Source organism: Rhineura floridana, chromosome 4, assembly GCF_030035675.1.
Source record: "Rhineura floridana isolate rRhiFlo1 chromosome 4, rRhiFlo1.hap2, whole genome shotgun sequence".
NCBI lineage: Eukaryota > Metazoa > Chordata > Lepidosauria > Squamata > Rhineuridae > Rhineura > Rhineura floridana.
This window is the reverse complement of record NC_084483.1, coordinates 189416329-189430764: the sequence shown is the minus strand read 5'-3', so window position 1 is coordinate 189430764 and position 14436 is coordinate 189416329. Positions and strand designations below refer to the sequence as shown.

General features: G+C 41.5%; 1 protein-coding gene across 4 annotated transcripts in view; it reads right to left on the bottom strand.

Moving 5' to 3' along the window:
• The window catches only part of DHX57 (DExH-box helicase 57), a 65961-nt gene that overhangs the window by 19430 nt on the left and 32095 nt on the right, over positions 1–14436 (bottom strand). For all 4 annotated transcript variants that reach the window (XM_061625580.1, XM_061625578.1, XM_061625579.1 and 1 more), the window contains exons 7-14: positions 14060–14181; positions 11621–11816; positions 8695–8819; positions 6686–6819; positions 4801–4855; positions 2796–2995; positions 1958–2074; positions 1449–1545 (exon numbers count right to left, since the gene is read on the bottom strand). In XM_061625580.1, the coding sequence (XP_061481564.1) occupies positions 1449–1545; positions 1958–2074; positions 2796–2995; positions 4801–4855; positions 6686–6819; positions 8695–8819; positions 11621–11816; positions 14060–14181 (1046 nt within the window). The remainder of the gene's footprint in view (positions 1–1448; positions 1546–1957; positions 2075–2795; positions 2996–4800; positions 4856–6685; positions 6820–8694; positions 8820–11620; positions 11817–14059; positions 14182–14436) is intronic.

Below are 14436 nucleotides of genomic sequence, written 5' to 3'. Positions count from 1 at the left end.
GGGACAAATTTGGGGGTACTGCAGAGGCGGGGGGGGGGCTATTGTCAGAGTGTAAATCTGCTTGCATGTTGTTCGATATCATTCATAGGTTTCCATTGTGAAGTGCATCTATGATCTTTCATGCTAAAAAGGGTCATGTCAAACATTAAAGTAGGCTCAATCACCCCACACATTAGCAGGACCTACTTGTAGCATGTGCCTCACAATATCAATATGCGTGCAATCTTCTGGAAGCAACACCTCCAGTTCTGTCATTATAAACATGCTCTCGGCTGGGGGTCAGTCTTTTCCTTAAAAGGCAGAAGCCACTCCAATTTTTCATGATGGGTCTTGATATCAAGGAGCAGGTTTTCATTTATTTTTGAATAAAACTGGGTAACATTTTGAATCAGGATGGCAGACTGGACCTTTCAAAACTGCACTGATTTTTTGCTTTCTTAGAATTTCTGAGCAACCCAGGGTACCAAGCTGCTAGTATTTAATATAGAGAAACAGCATAGCTTGCTGTGCATTCTGATTTACAGAACAGCATGCCAGCTTAGAAATATAACTGCTACATTTATTTGCTGTCACAGTGCTTGCTTGATGGTCAAAAGTTACCATCAGTTACCCAAGCTGTATGAAATGTAGAGTACCAGGGATTATTTGTAGTATACATGCATTTTGGTACACATCAGTATTTTAGCAATTCAACTGTGCCAACAGTTCCAGGGTGGGAAGGAAGAGGAGAGCATGTGAAGCACATTGTGCGATTTATCAATGGGTTGATTCAGACTTCAGAATGCCAAATCATTATTTGGCACTCCTTCATGGAGTCCTGTGTTTATGAGCTTCCTCATGTGTTCTTCCCCGTGTGCTCAGATTTCCCCTCTCACTTCTGATTCAGCAACACACCATAGTGAGCTGTTGTGGATGCAAGCCACAATTTGAACTGATTTGCTGCTAAATCAGAAACAGGAGGGAAACCAGAGAAGATGAACAGAGGAGGGAGTCTGTGAGCATAGGACTTGTCCATGTAGCACCAAACCATAGCTTGGCGTTGCATCTGAATTAACTCAATGTTTTCTTAACTCGCAACAACCTGATAAACAACAGGATGAAACCGAAGTGCCAAGATATAAACGGGTATAAATCTACCAGAAATCAATGGGTCTAAGACCAGTGTCTCTGCAGCACCCAGTTGGAAGAGTATTATCTTTCAAGTTCTGCTTGGAAGCACAATATATGACCCTCCATGCACTAGCTGAGAATGACTATGTACTGGAGCAGGGGGTGGTTAGGGGAAGAAAAGAAAGAGAAAAGATGCTGGAAGGAAGAAAAGTTATCATCACAAACTCTTGAATAAGTACCCTAAATTAACGTACAAGTGGATTAAAATGTCCGTTTTACTCAATTTACTTTTTTATTTTAAAAACTTTTGGATTAAAAGAGGTATATTCTTGATTTACCGTTTGCTGTGCCTGTTATTGAAGAGTGCATTGGACTGTAACTGCTTATACAGGGTTTTAATTTCTTCCAGGCCTGGCAAAAATATCAGAACTGCCCCTAGACATGAGTATGTAAAAAGATGATGGAATTAATAGAAATGTCTTCTACAGCTCAAGACATATTCTTCATTTCTGCTTCTGAAAGCAATCCCCACTCCCATGCTCCCACGTGTAGCACCCATTATTCATGGCCCTTTCTCATTTCTTAGAGTTCCCTCTGCTGCTTCTCATGCTACATTAAGAACATGACATCCACTTTCAGTAATGGAAGAATTTTTATTCTCCTGCACCCGAGTCCTAAGAGTCTCGGAAGAAAGTCCTATTGTGCGTTGAAACCATATGTTAAAAAGGTAGTTTTCTTTAAAAAGAAAAAGAGCAGAGTAGAACTTAAATATTACAGGAAACACTCATCTTGGCACAACTGAGTTGAATAAGCTTGCAAAAGAGGTCACAGTTCCTCATCATGTTACCTGGTGGATACGAATGTTTGCCACTGACAATCCACTCCAGTAAGGCCTCAATTAATTCAAGATTAACTTTGTCTAAGTCCATGTTTTCCATTGTTTTCAATACTGATTTGCTAACCCCTGAAAAAAATGAACATAAAAACAAAAGGGAAAAGCCCCATTAAGGTTGTATGTTTCGTAAACAAGCATAAACTATGGTCATTTATAAATGAATCAACCCTTTGATGGAACATGGAGGGCCACTGTAGTATCTTCTTTTCCAGACAGCGTGAACAGATCTTATCACTTCAAGATATTCTCTTCCCATTCCTCTCCAAATCAGTATCATGATGCAAAAAAAGAGCAAGCTACCCATGGCATTCACTGCATGAAAAGCTATCAGCACTGCCAGTTCAGAACTCTAAAGGTTCCCCACCCCACCCTTCAAAGGTAGCAAGGGCTGGAGGGGCGTGAAGTTGTACTAGTGCTGGATTGCTCTGTTACCTTCAGTTATATCTCTGGTGACTCATCTTTTCCAACACTTGGGAGGGAGAGGAGGGGGGAAGATTAGACACAAGAGAGGGAAATGGGCAGTGGCTTCAACCCTACCCGCCCTCACAAAGGATCCCAGGGTGGCAAACACATCAACATGACAGTTTTTAAAAAAAGCATTCTAAAAAGAGTTGCAGATGAAAGCATTATTCAATACAGTGATCTCTGGGTTGCCAGGAACAGTCTCTTTCAGACATCATACGCCTGGGTAAACAGGAATGTTTTCAAATGCTTTTCTGGTCGTATGTAGAGTATGCTTACCTAAAAGAAACTCTTATAAATAACTCCAATGCACATTTAAGAATATTACCTTTATAGCGGATTAGTAACTGCTGGAATGTTAGTTGCTGGTCTGGGACTGAATCCTTGACGATCACTGTATTCTGTACCAGACCAGCACGCTTTAGATCCTCCTCTACTTCCTCTGCAGCAGTCCTCAAGTGCCTTGCTTTCTTGCCTGAATCTTGCTTTCCTCGACGCTGATATGGACTGCCATGTTCCAAAACATACCTGAATACAAGCAGAGAAATAATGCATGGCTAAAAGCAATCTGCTCATAGCGTATTCAAGGTAAGAGGTATTCAGAGGTGGTTTACCACTGCCTTCCTCTGAGTCTGGATGCATCTTAGTCTGGTGTCTCAGCTTTGACCATTCTGCCTTGGGTGACCCTGAACTGAACACTAAAGTCAGGATCATTCAGACCATGGTATTCCCGATCTCTATGTATGGATGTGAAAGCTGGACAGTGGAAAAAAGTGGGTAAGAGAAAAATCAACTCATTTGAAATGTGATGTTGGAGGAGAGCTTTGCACATACCATGGACTGCAAAAATGACAAATAATTGGGTGATAGAACAAATTCAGAACTATCACCAGAAGCTAAAATGATGAAACTAAGGTTATCATACTTTGGACACATAATAAGAAGACATGATTCACTAGAAAAGACAATAATGCTGGGGAAAACAGCAGGGAGTAGAAAAAGAGGAAGGCCAAACAAGAGATGGATTGATTCCATAAAGGAAGCCACAGACCTGAACTTACAAGATCTGAACAGGGTGGTTTATAACAGATGCTGTTGGAGGTCACTGATTCATAGGGTCACTATAAGCTGAAATTGACTTGAAGACACATAACAACAACAGCAATATGCAGTCCTTCCTTTGTTAAATGGCTAGTTCCTCTGAGCAGGTTCTGAGACCTTATGGACTGGGCTGTGTCATTTCTGACACACTTTATGGCTACAAAGCACTTGAGGAGGGGGTGTAACTCAGTGGTAGTACACATGCTTTGCATGCAAAAGGTCCCAGGTTTAATCTCTGGCATCTGCAGGGAGGACTGGGAGAGACTCCTGCCTGAAACCATGGAGACCCACTGCCAGTCGGTATAGACCAGGGGTTCCCAAACTGTGGTCCACAGACCACCACTGCTCTGTCAGCTTCATTCAGGTGGTCCGTGGCATGTCTGTAAAAATACAGTTAAAAATCATACTGCATTTAGCAAAACACACAGCAATTGCTTAAGTAGGCAGGAAGTGTATTAAGTGGTCCTCAGCAATTTTCATGTGGTCCATGGGGGGGGGGAAGTTTGGGAACCACTGGTGTAGGCAACACTGAGTTAAAGGGACCAATGATCTGACTTTGTAAAAGGCAGCGTCCTATGTTCCTTTTAGGTGAGGCTGTATATATTCTACATATCTTGCCATTTTACTGCTCAAGTAACAAAGTCTGGCACTTAATTAAAAAAATCTGGTATTGTAGGCACCAACAGGGATGGGGGAGGGTTTATCATTAGCAGCGATGGGTTGCTGGAGCAAAACAAACCATGATCCTGGGTTCAGACAACACACTAAACTAAACACTTTGTGGTTTGTTTACCCACTTACTGTACATTAAAAGGGAAAGTTTGGGCTTCGTGTACCAGCACAAAGTTCTTGCACAATGTTGTTATGTGCCTTTAAGTCGATGGCAACCCTATGAATCTGTGACCTCCAATAGCATCTGTCATGAACCACGATTTACGGCTTAGCATTAATGCATGAACACAGTCAGTAGTGATAAGTTGACAGGTATGAAAAAATGAGTTAAATTTTAGCCCTCTTTCCATAATTCTCGGCACAACCCTGATAGTAAGCCCTACTTTGAAAAGAACAGTAATACTGAATATAAATACTATAAGTGCATTAGTCTGCTGAGGCATCAAACAAAGTAGAACCCAAAGAAACAATATTTTAAATCTGAATATACAGCAACAGTCCAAATGTATATAAAAGGCATGCAAAATGTCCATAGTTACTTTCAGAGATTTCTGGCTTACCGAGTCACAGCAATAGCATCTTCCAGAAAAAACTGATTGACAGGGAACACCCTACCTAAGAGAAAGAGGAGAAACACAGTAATAAAGGAAGAGGCAAACAACTTATCAAAAACAGAGTAAGAGGAATGAAATCTTTATTTCATTGCTGCAGTCTTTTGTTTTTCTATGCAAACAGTACTTCCACTTCTTCTAGCTAAAGAAGTCCAATGTGTTTTAAGAATGTTTTGTAAGGGGGCTGGGGGAGAGTCACTCATACCATGAGGAAGAGCGAGGCAGCTGTTGCAGGTGGCAGATCAGAGGCACTCTTAAGGACAATAGTATGCGGAACACATAGATATGACCCATGGGACATAGTCCACTGTTCAGCACCCAGAAATTTCAATGAAGCTTGCACAGAATAACTTAAAGGAGGATTGTACTTCGTGTGTGTATGTGTGTGAGAGAGAGAGAGACAGTGTGAGTGTGAATGAGTGTGTGTGTTTGTGTTTGTGTGTGTGTGTGACAGAGAGAGGGGGGGCAAGCTATTTGTGTGGAAGTGGGTTGCAATATGGGGAATATTAATACAACCTTGTAATGGGTTACAACCATTTATTTTTATCCCGCCCTTCATCTCAGGGCAAGTCACATTCAAATAACAATACAAAAACATACAATAAAACCATCCCAGATCTGTGGTACTACATCATGCATTGATTCTAACAACTGAAAGTGCTATACAAATATTAAGTATTAGCCCATTTTGATCTGATTGGCCCTGTCCCCCGAGAAGAATTTTTTCAAGCCATATTTCAATGGAACAGAACTCCTAGGGAATGTGGGACAGAGCATGTGATGTCAATATTGATATTATTATATATGAATATTATATTGTACATTAGGCTACTTTAATTTAGTTTTTATGTTACGTTTATTAAAATCTTTGGAGTGATTTAGCCAAGACGGCTCATTAAATGGAACACATTTTTTCCCCAGAAGATAATGTTACTATCAATTTTGTAAGAGATGCCTGAAAGTCAAAAGCGAGGATGACTGCCGAATCTCTGCTGGAAGAGCGTTCAACAGCATGGGACTGGCAATACTAAATACCTGACTTCTACTGGAGGCCAGTCAGACCTCTGTAGCACAGAGAATACCTAACAGCACTCCTCTGGATGATCTCAGTGATCAAACTGGGATATAAGGGGTTAAGATACTCTGGACTCAAGTTGTTCAGAGTTTTGTACATCAACACAAGAGCCTTGAACTTAGCCTGGCACCATATGGGCAACCAGTTGATGGCTGCAAATATCAGGGAACAAGCTTCTCCTCCTACCTAGCTTTCAGAAAATCTTGCCGACTCCTATGTTTTGCAAAAAAAGTTTCACTCTATAAGCTGCATCTGAACAAATGATGTTGGGAACAAACAGGAGGGACACTTACTGCCTAAGGCTGCAATCCAGTACATGTCTACTCAGAAGTAAGCTCCATTGGGTTCAACAGGGCTTACTCACAGGTAAGTGTGTATTGGATTGCGTTAGTACTTTTCTTATGAGCTTCCCGGTGGTTGGCTACTGTTGGAAACAATAACGAAATGGAGGGCGACCTGATCCAGCAGTGCTGTAATTTTATTTTTAAAACTCATATACTTGCCTTTCCTCAACTCAGACATTGTTAGTAACTACTATGTTGCTAAGAAATATCATCAATCAATCAAGAACTGTTATAGAGAAAACACTGGCAAAAAAAATGCAACCTGTGAAGCAGGGGTGAGGAAAGTATAGCCCTCCAGATGTTGGATTCCTGACCATGGGGCTAATGGATTTGGAGTCCAACAACATCTGGAGGGCCACAGCTTCCTCACCCTTGCTGTGAAGAAATGAATAATAAAAACGAGACTGCTTTTCACCTGGTATGTTAACAACAGGGCAGGAGTAAAAGTACTGAGAAAAGAGTTCTGCATTCAAGGTAGCACTCATCAGTATAATGCGCAGGTCTGGCCTCTGAGACATTATAACCTTCAAAACCAGCAGCAAGAAGTCACTGGAGAAAATACAGAGAAGATATTTGGAATTCTTTAGTGTTCTTTTGCAATTCCCAATCCCTCCATGACGTCACCACTAAATGACGTCCATCAAGTAATCTTATCCAAGACCATTATTTACATTTTTTTTCATTATAACAAACAAAATAATACACATATCTATAGCTAAAACATAACAAAAAATGCAATTCAGGGGGCGGGACAAAATGCAATTCTGTTTGGCACGTAAGTTTCATCTGCAGAAATTGACAGGGATAGCAGTCACATTAAGATTCTAGTCCTTGCAGCTGAAAGGCAAATTTTGGAGCATGTGGAAATGTTCTCAAAAGCAAGTACAAACTATTGCCACACATGCAACACAAAATCAGTCACCAGATAATTAAATCAGCCTCTAGTATGGCTACTAGAACCTCACCAAGAGACTGTGCTTTTCCCTATAAAAAAACCCTGATATGCCCGATGAGGGCGTAGTCACTATGTGTTCCATCCTGCTGTTTCACTCCTTCCTTCACTCACTTGTTCCGTCTGCTGTACGGAGAGGAGTCTGTTACAGCAGGTAGAAGGAGAGTATGGGTGAAGGACTGGAGCACAGCATTTACTGGAGTTTCTCCCAGTGCCTTGGATATTCTGAAGGGATAGCCTCGTCTCTGGGTGAAATCTTAGTAAGCCAAGCCTGGAGCTTTAGCAGGCTATTGTTTCAACCTTTCATTAGTACTGCATGCACTATTTTGTGAATCATAGAACCCAGTGTACTGGGACTGGAGGAGTGGAGCTACAAAGCTGTCAGTTCAAATATAGTCTTGGTCATGCACTCATTTTTAGCCTCAGCCCTGCCAATATGGAGAGAATACTATAGACCTACCTTATCTAATTTAGGATTAAATAATAATGTGACTATTCATTCAAAAATAAGCAAAGTAAGACAGCCAGCGTTGTGTTGTAACTAAGAGCACCCTTCCTCCATCCTGATGCCCTCTAGATGTTTAGGATTACGACTCCCATAATTATTTATTGCCAGACTGGAGTGGAGGACACTGTTGACAGGGATGATCCTTCCTTTGGGAGAGACAGGCAGGATCCTTATAAACTTCTGCCTTCTCTGCAGAGTGAGAAGTCCTTCCTCTCACCAGACTGACCCCATGCGTGGGTTAAGCACGCTGTGGGTCTGGCTTGCTCTGCAGCCCTTCCAGTCTATTCTTGCTGACCAGTGGTGCAGCGAGTCCTCCTCTCCAGTGTGTTAGGTGGTGTGGGGAAGGCCGTTCTTTTTCCCCAGATTGCCTTACTTCCCCAGGTTTTTTCCTTCATTTTATTTATCTATACATTCAATGTATATACTGCTTTTCAGACAATATGTCTGCCAATACATTGGCCATCCTGTCTAGGGACAATTGGAGTTGTAGACCAACATGCGGTGGGCACCAGGATGGGGAAGGCCGGGTTGGTTTAGGACTGGGGAGACCTGGGTTCAAGTCTCCACTCAGCCACAAAGCTCATCGATTAAACCTTAGACCAATTGTTACCTCTCAGTGTTGTTGCGAGGATAAAGGGGGTAAACCAAGTATTTTATTTTTTACTTATTACATTTATATTCTACCTCTCCTCCAAGGATCTCAAGGTGGCGTACATGGCCTTCTCCCTCTTCATTTTATCCTCACAACACCCCTGTGAGGTAGTTAGGCTGAGAGACAACAACGGGCCCAAGATCACCCAGTGAGCTTCATGGCTGATCCGGGATTGGAACTCTAGTCTCCCAGGTCCCAGTCCAAAACTCTGTCCAACTATTCCATACTGACTACCGCGACTTCTTAGCAAGAAGGGCAGGAGAGAAACTGGAACAAATAAGTAACAGAACTGAAAGTAATAGGCAATGTCACCTTTCTTCTGTCCTCTCATGAACCTCGTCAATTATAACATGGGTGAATTTCTGCAAATTCATGTCTCCTTCCAGTCTTCTCAGAAGCACTCCAGTAGTACAGTACAACAACCGGGTAGCTGAGGACTTGAAGGCAGGAGGAAAAAGGACAACAACACTGTCAACTAAATAAGTTTTTCTGCCAAGAATTACTTGCTTCAGGTTCTATCTCATGTTATCTCATTACTGTCATTGCCCAGATTACATCGAAGTGTCTTACTCAGATTTCCATGGGAGAGAGGATTCAGCATCCAGAAAAGCACATTGCTCCTTCCCGTGACCAGGAGAAGCAAAAGTATGGAAAGTTAGCAAATGACACCTCACACATTCCTTGCAGTAGTTTAGTCTCTGTCTGAGAAAACATGTCCAGCAAACACCAAGGGCCAACGCAGAAATAATGAATGTCGCCTTCACTTTAAAAACAGTTAAGGGACTGGGAAGGAGCAGTGGGGCCTACCCTCTCCTTCCTCTCTCGTGCAGAAAAACAGCTCGCAACGAGCAGTAAAACAATCTAATTACACAAATAATATAAAAACAACAGGCAGTTGCAGCAGCTAAAAACAAAACAATAATAATAATAATAATAAAATTTTATTTTTAGGCCGCCTATCTGGCCGAATGAACGGCCACTCTAGGCGGCGTACATAAAATTAAATACACATATAAATACAATTATAACATCAGTCTTTAATTATCAAACCCACCCACATCTGTACGCTATAAAACTAAAATTACCCAGGAATCCTATATGCCCGCTGAAACAGCCAAGTTTTCAATCTTTGGCGGAAACCTACCAGGGAGGGAGCATGTCTGAGATCGAAAGGGAGAGAGTTCCAGAGGGTGGGAGCCACAATCGAGAATGCCCTCTCTCTGGTCCGCACCAGCCTAGCTGTTCTAACTGGTGGACCGAGAGAAGGTCTTGTGAGGCTGATCTCGTCAGGCGGCCTATTTGGTAATGCTGGAGGCGTTCCATTAGATAAACTGGACTGAAACCGTGTAGGGCTTTAAAGGTTAACACCAACACCTTGAATTGGGCTCGGTAAACAACTGGTAACCAGTGCAGATCTTCTAGCACTGGGGTGATATGATCACGGCGGCGGCTGTCCTTAAGCAACTGTGCCGCCGCATTCTGTCACCAACTAAACTAGTCACCAACTAAACGCCCCCAAAAGCTTGGCAAGCAGAAGTGAGTTTTTAACTGGTGCTTGTAGATCAACTATGTAGGTGCCTGATGAAGTGGTGCCACAACAGAAAAGGCTCTGTTCCTGGTAGCCATCCACCTCACCTCTTGGCAGAAGGGGAGGGTGGGGAGACCCACAGCAAGGCCCCAGAAAAGATCGTAATATATGGGCAGGCTCATATAGGATTTATACTCATTTCATATTCTAAAACTAGCAGTTTATTGGAAAATTAACAGGGTGAACTAAAACTAACTTTTGAATGGCAGAAGCTGCACTTGGGATGAATAAAGGAAGCTGCCTGAATCCCACTGAAAGATTTGCTCTTTACAGAGCTGGGATGCTTACTGCCTCTTTGGTTCCGGAAAAGCTGGGATTGTATAAATCCCAGAGAATTAGCTGTTGAGTTTATTAACACAAATTTGATTTATTCTTTCTACTTGTGTACTTCTGTTCTACTTTTGTTCAACTAGAAAGTTCTCAGAATGCCTACAAAAATCTATTAAAATGTCACCATTTTAAAATGTACACAATACAAAATTTATTTCTGCTTCAGAGACATCTTTCAGATCTTCTTGTCTCGGTGGATTGACATGTCTTCCTTAAATTGTGTGGTTTTGGGGGGGCATTTTATTTTATTTTATTATTAATTTTGTAAAGAAGGCTGCAAATCATAAACATACACGAGAGAAATCCCAAGAATTACAACAAAAGTAAGTAAAAATAAATACAATATAAAACGGAAGTCAGCATTTAGTCTGATTTTTCTTTTTCACATGTTCCTTAGCGTCTTCTTCAAAATTGTTAATATAAAAGTCAGTCTACGCAAAATGACAACAAGTCAACTGGCAAATATCATAACAAAACAGCAAACATGCTCTTTTTACAAAAAAATTCTAAAAGAGAGAGACTATTTCTGGCAGCAGTGAATCGCTCCAAAACATAGGAAAATAGGAAACTGCCTTATCCCAAGTCAGGCCATTGGTCCATCTAGCTCAGTATTGCCTACACTGACTGGTAGCGGCTCTCTAGGATTTCAGTCAGGGAGTCTCTCCCAGCCCTGCCTGGCAAGGCAGAAGCTCTGCCACTGGACTAGGGGCCTTCCCCAATAAGAGGTCACCTTATACTGAATCAGATGATTGGTCCGTCTGGTTTGGTACTGTCTGCAGTGACCGGCAGCAGCTCTCCAGAGTTTCAGACAAGATATGTTCCAGCTCTACCTGGAGATGTCAGGGACTGAAGCAGGACCTTCTGCATGCGAAGCAGATGCTCTACCACTGAGCTACAGTCCTTCCCCCAACTAGTTTTAAATTCAGTTTGTGCCAACTTACCAGGAATCTGAGTATTCTGTGTATCTAAAACACACTGCATGCTCCTTTGATTTGATACGCAGAACAGAATTCAGCTTTCTGAGAAGTACACCCTGATTTCTTTTCTTTTCTTTTTAAAAACATGTTTTTTTTTATTTTAAAAGCATTTATGGAAGCCGAGCAACGCTGTCCCTCAACTCCTCCCCAGACACACAGCTAGAAGAAACAGAAGGTCTACTCTTTGGACTAAGAAAGCAACAACAATTAAATTTCAAGACGGGCCTATTTGGGAATTAACTGCTGCCGTAGGCCAAACGACGAAATAAAAATGAGATGTGGGTATCTATTGGCTTGCACCCATAACGCCACTGGAATAAAAATAAAGCAAAAGCAAACAAACCATGACGCTTTCTAGCCGAATTTGGTATCCAACTGTGACCCCAACTCTCTCCGTTCGCTCCTTGGCCACACGTTCAGCCACAGCAATGGCAGAGATTCTGCGAGGCTGGGTGCAGATGATGTTGGCTAACTTACTGGGAGGACCTTCTAGGGAGGCATCCAAGATAAACTGAGGAATCTGAGTGGTCTTTCCACATCTGCATGAAGGAAAGGAATGAAATTAAAAAAGAAAATTATCCTCTCCCTCAAGCAATATATCAAGATGTGTTGAAGAAGACAGCCTGAATTTCTTTCATAACATATACCAACGTGCTCCAAATCTGTAGTCCACGGGAAATAGATCTTCTGCATGCTATTTTTTTTAATAAATAAATTTTACTCTACTATTCCTATCTCAAGGCAGCTTACAAATCAATAGAATGTAACGGCAATAAAACAAAAACTTCAATATAAAAGGATTTATATTTTGCTTTAGAGGGGGGGAAATCCTTTCCCACCATTTGCATCCATTAGTTCCTTTAAATAAATGTAAATTTAAAGCTGCCCATTGACTAACACTGATTTATTTTTTTTAAATGACAGAAAATCGAAAGCATGAAATGCAATTCTTGTGCAACATTGTCTGATAAGGATTACAAACTAACTTAAGCCAGAGGCTATAGTTTTCTGCACCATTCCAGAGCCAAGAAGCAGGCAAACCGTATAAAAATCTCTTTTATCTCCAAATTGGAATAAAAACTTTGTTTTACTCCAAGATCTGATTTATCAAGTTTCAACAGAAAGTGTTTTTTTTCCCCAACTGGCAAAGTATGATGTTATAATTTTAACAGATAAGCTGAATATTTTTCTAGCTGGGATGCATATGTGAGCTTTAGGCTACAGTCCTACACAAACTTACCTGGGAGTAAATCCTACTGAACTCAGCGCAGGATCCTTTTGTGAACATGCATAGGTTTGTGCTGTTAAGAGTACATATTTTCTTGGGGGGGGATGCATCCTGCCTATACATCGTGTTCTTTGCTTTGTTCTTTAGGTTTGACAATATTGATTCTCAGCCAGGATTCAGAGCCCCAATAAGTTATGAAAGCAGAGAAATATACTGGGCAAATACGGCATCACTCACAGTTTCTCACCTCTAGGAACAGGAAGGCTCAATAGTGGCATGGGAGCAATACCTGGTTCAAAGAGAAACATGAGCTATTTTGCATGGCTCCTATCAGATGAGATGTCAAGAGGTGGTTTCATAGTAACCATGTTGACAAGAATGCATCATTAAGAGCTGTGCCACATGCTACTCCTATCATACATGAAGCTCCTCAGCTCTGCCTCGTCAGGGCTTGAATCCAATACTTCTAGGAAAGGAGGCACATTGCCTGGGCTTTTCTCTTCTTCTGTTGTTTTTCTCTAGTTATCTGCCTTGTCTCAGCTAATCTACCCTAGCATTGGGAGAACAGCGTAGCCTAAATGAGGCAGAAACCAGAGATAAAGAAGAGGAGAATAAAAAGCTTAGCATGTTGTAGCTATAGGGGGAAAAAGCAAATTCCATGCTGCGGATCATTAGGAAAGGTACTGAAAATAAAACTGCCGATATCATGCCGTTATACAAATCTATAGTGCAGCCGTGTTTGGAATACTGTATACAGCTCTAGTCACTTCACCACAAAAGGATATTAGCTGGAAAAGGTTCAGAAAAGGGCAAGCAGAATGATCAAGGGGATGGCGTGACTTCCCTTTGAGGAAAGGTTGCAGCATTTGGGGCTTTTTAGTTTAGAGAAAAGGCAAGTAAGAGGTAAGACATGATAGAAGTGTATAAAATTAGTTATGGCATGGAAAAAGTAGATAGAGAAAAGTTCTTTTCTCTCTCTCATAACAATAGAACTTGTGGACATCCAATGAAGCTGAATATTGGAAGATTCAGGACAGACAAAAGAAAGTATTTCTCCACACAGTGTAGTTAAACTATGGAATTCATCCCACAGCAGGCAGTGATGGCTACCAACGTGGATGGCTTTAAAAGATGATTAGACAAATTCATGCAGGATAAGACTATCACTGGCTACCAGCTATAATGACTATGCTCTGCCTCCATATTCGGAGGTGGCATGCTTCCACATACCAGTTGCTGGAAACCACAGAAGGGGAGAGTGCTCTTGCACTCAGGTCCTGCTTGTGGGCTTCCTATGGGCAACTGGTTGGCCACTGTGAAAACCAGATGCTTGACTAGATGGGCCATTGGCCTGATCCAGCAGGCTTTTCTTATGTTCTTAACTCCATGCAGTTATCTTGCCTGTATCAACTTCAAGCCCTCTCGTTTTTCTTGCCTGAAGGGAAGGACCCTTCAGAGTTGTGTACAGAAGAGATGGCCTGCTTTTCACATAGTAAGTGTTAACATACAGCTTTGCCTTTAGGGTTCAAGTGTGTGGACAAGTTTAGATCTTACCCAGTCATACCGCTCACAACCAGTACTTGACATTTGTTCAGCACATCAAGAATGGTTTCTCTCTCTTCCCATGCAGGAAGTTTCTGTCGTTCTTGCAACATGGCCTGGTAGTGCCTAGAAGACTGACAAATATATGCACAAAGGTCAGCAGCAGCTTCAATTAGCTCTCCATTTATTATCAACAATTATATATTGTCAACAATTTATTTACAGCAGTATCAGACAAGCACTTTGCAAAGCATAACTTCTCAAGGAGCTCAGATGGGGTAGACGGGACTCTGGCTATGAGTTAGAGCTGCAACATTTAATTGAATAAAAAAAGCTTTTAATCAACTAAAAATAAACATTAAGAATTTATAAAAACTACAGGTGGCAAC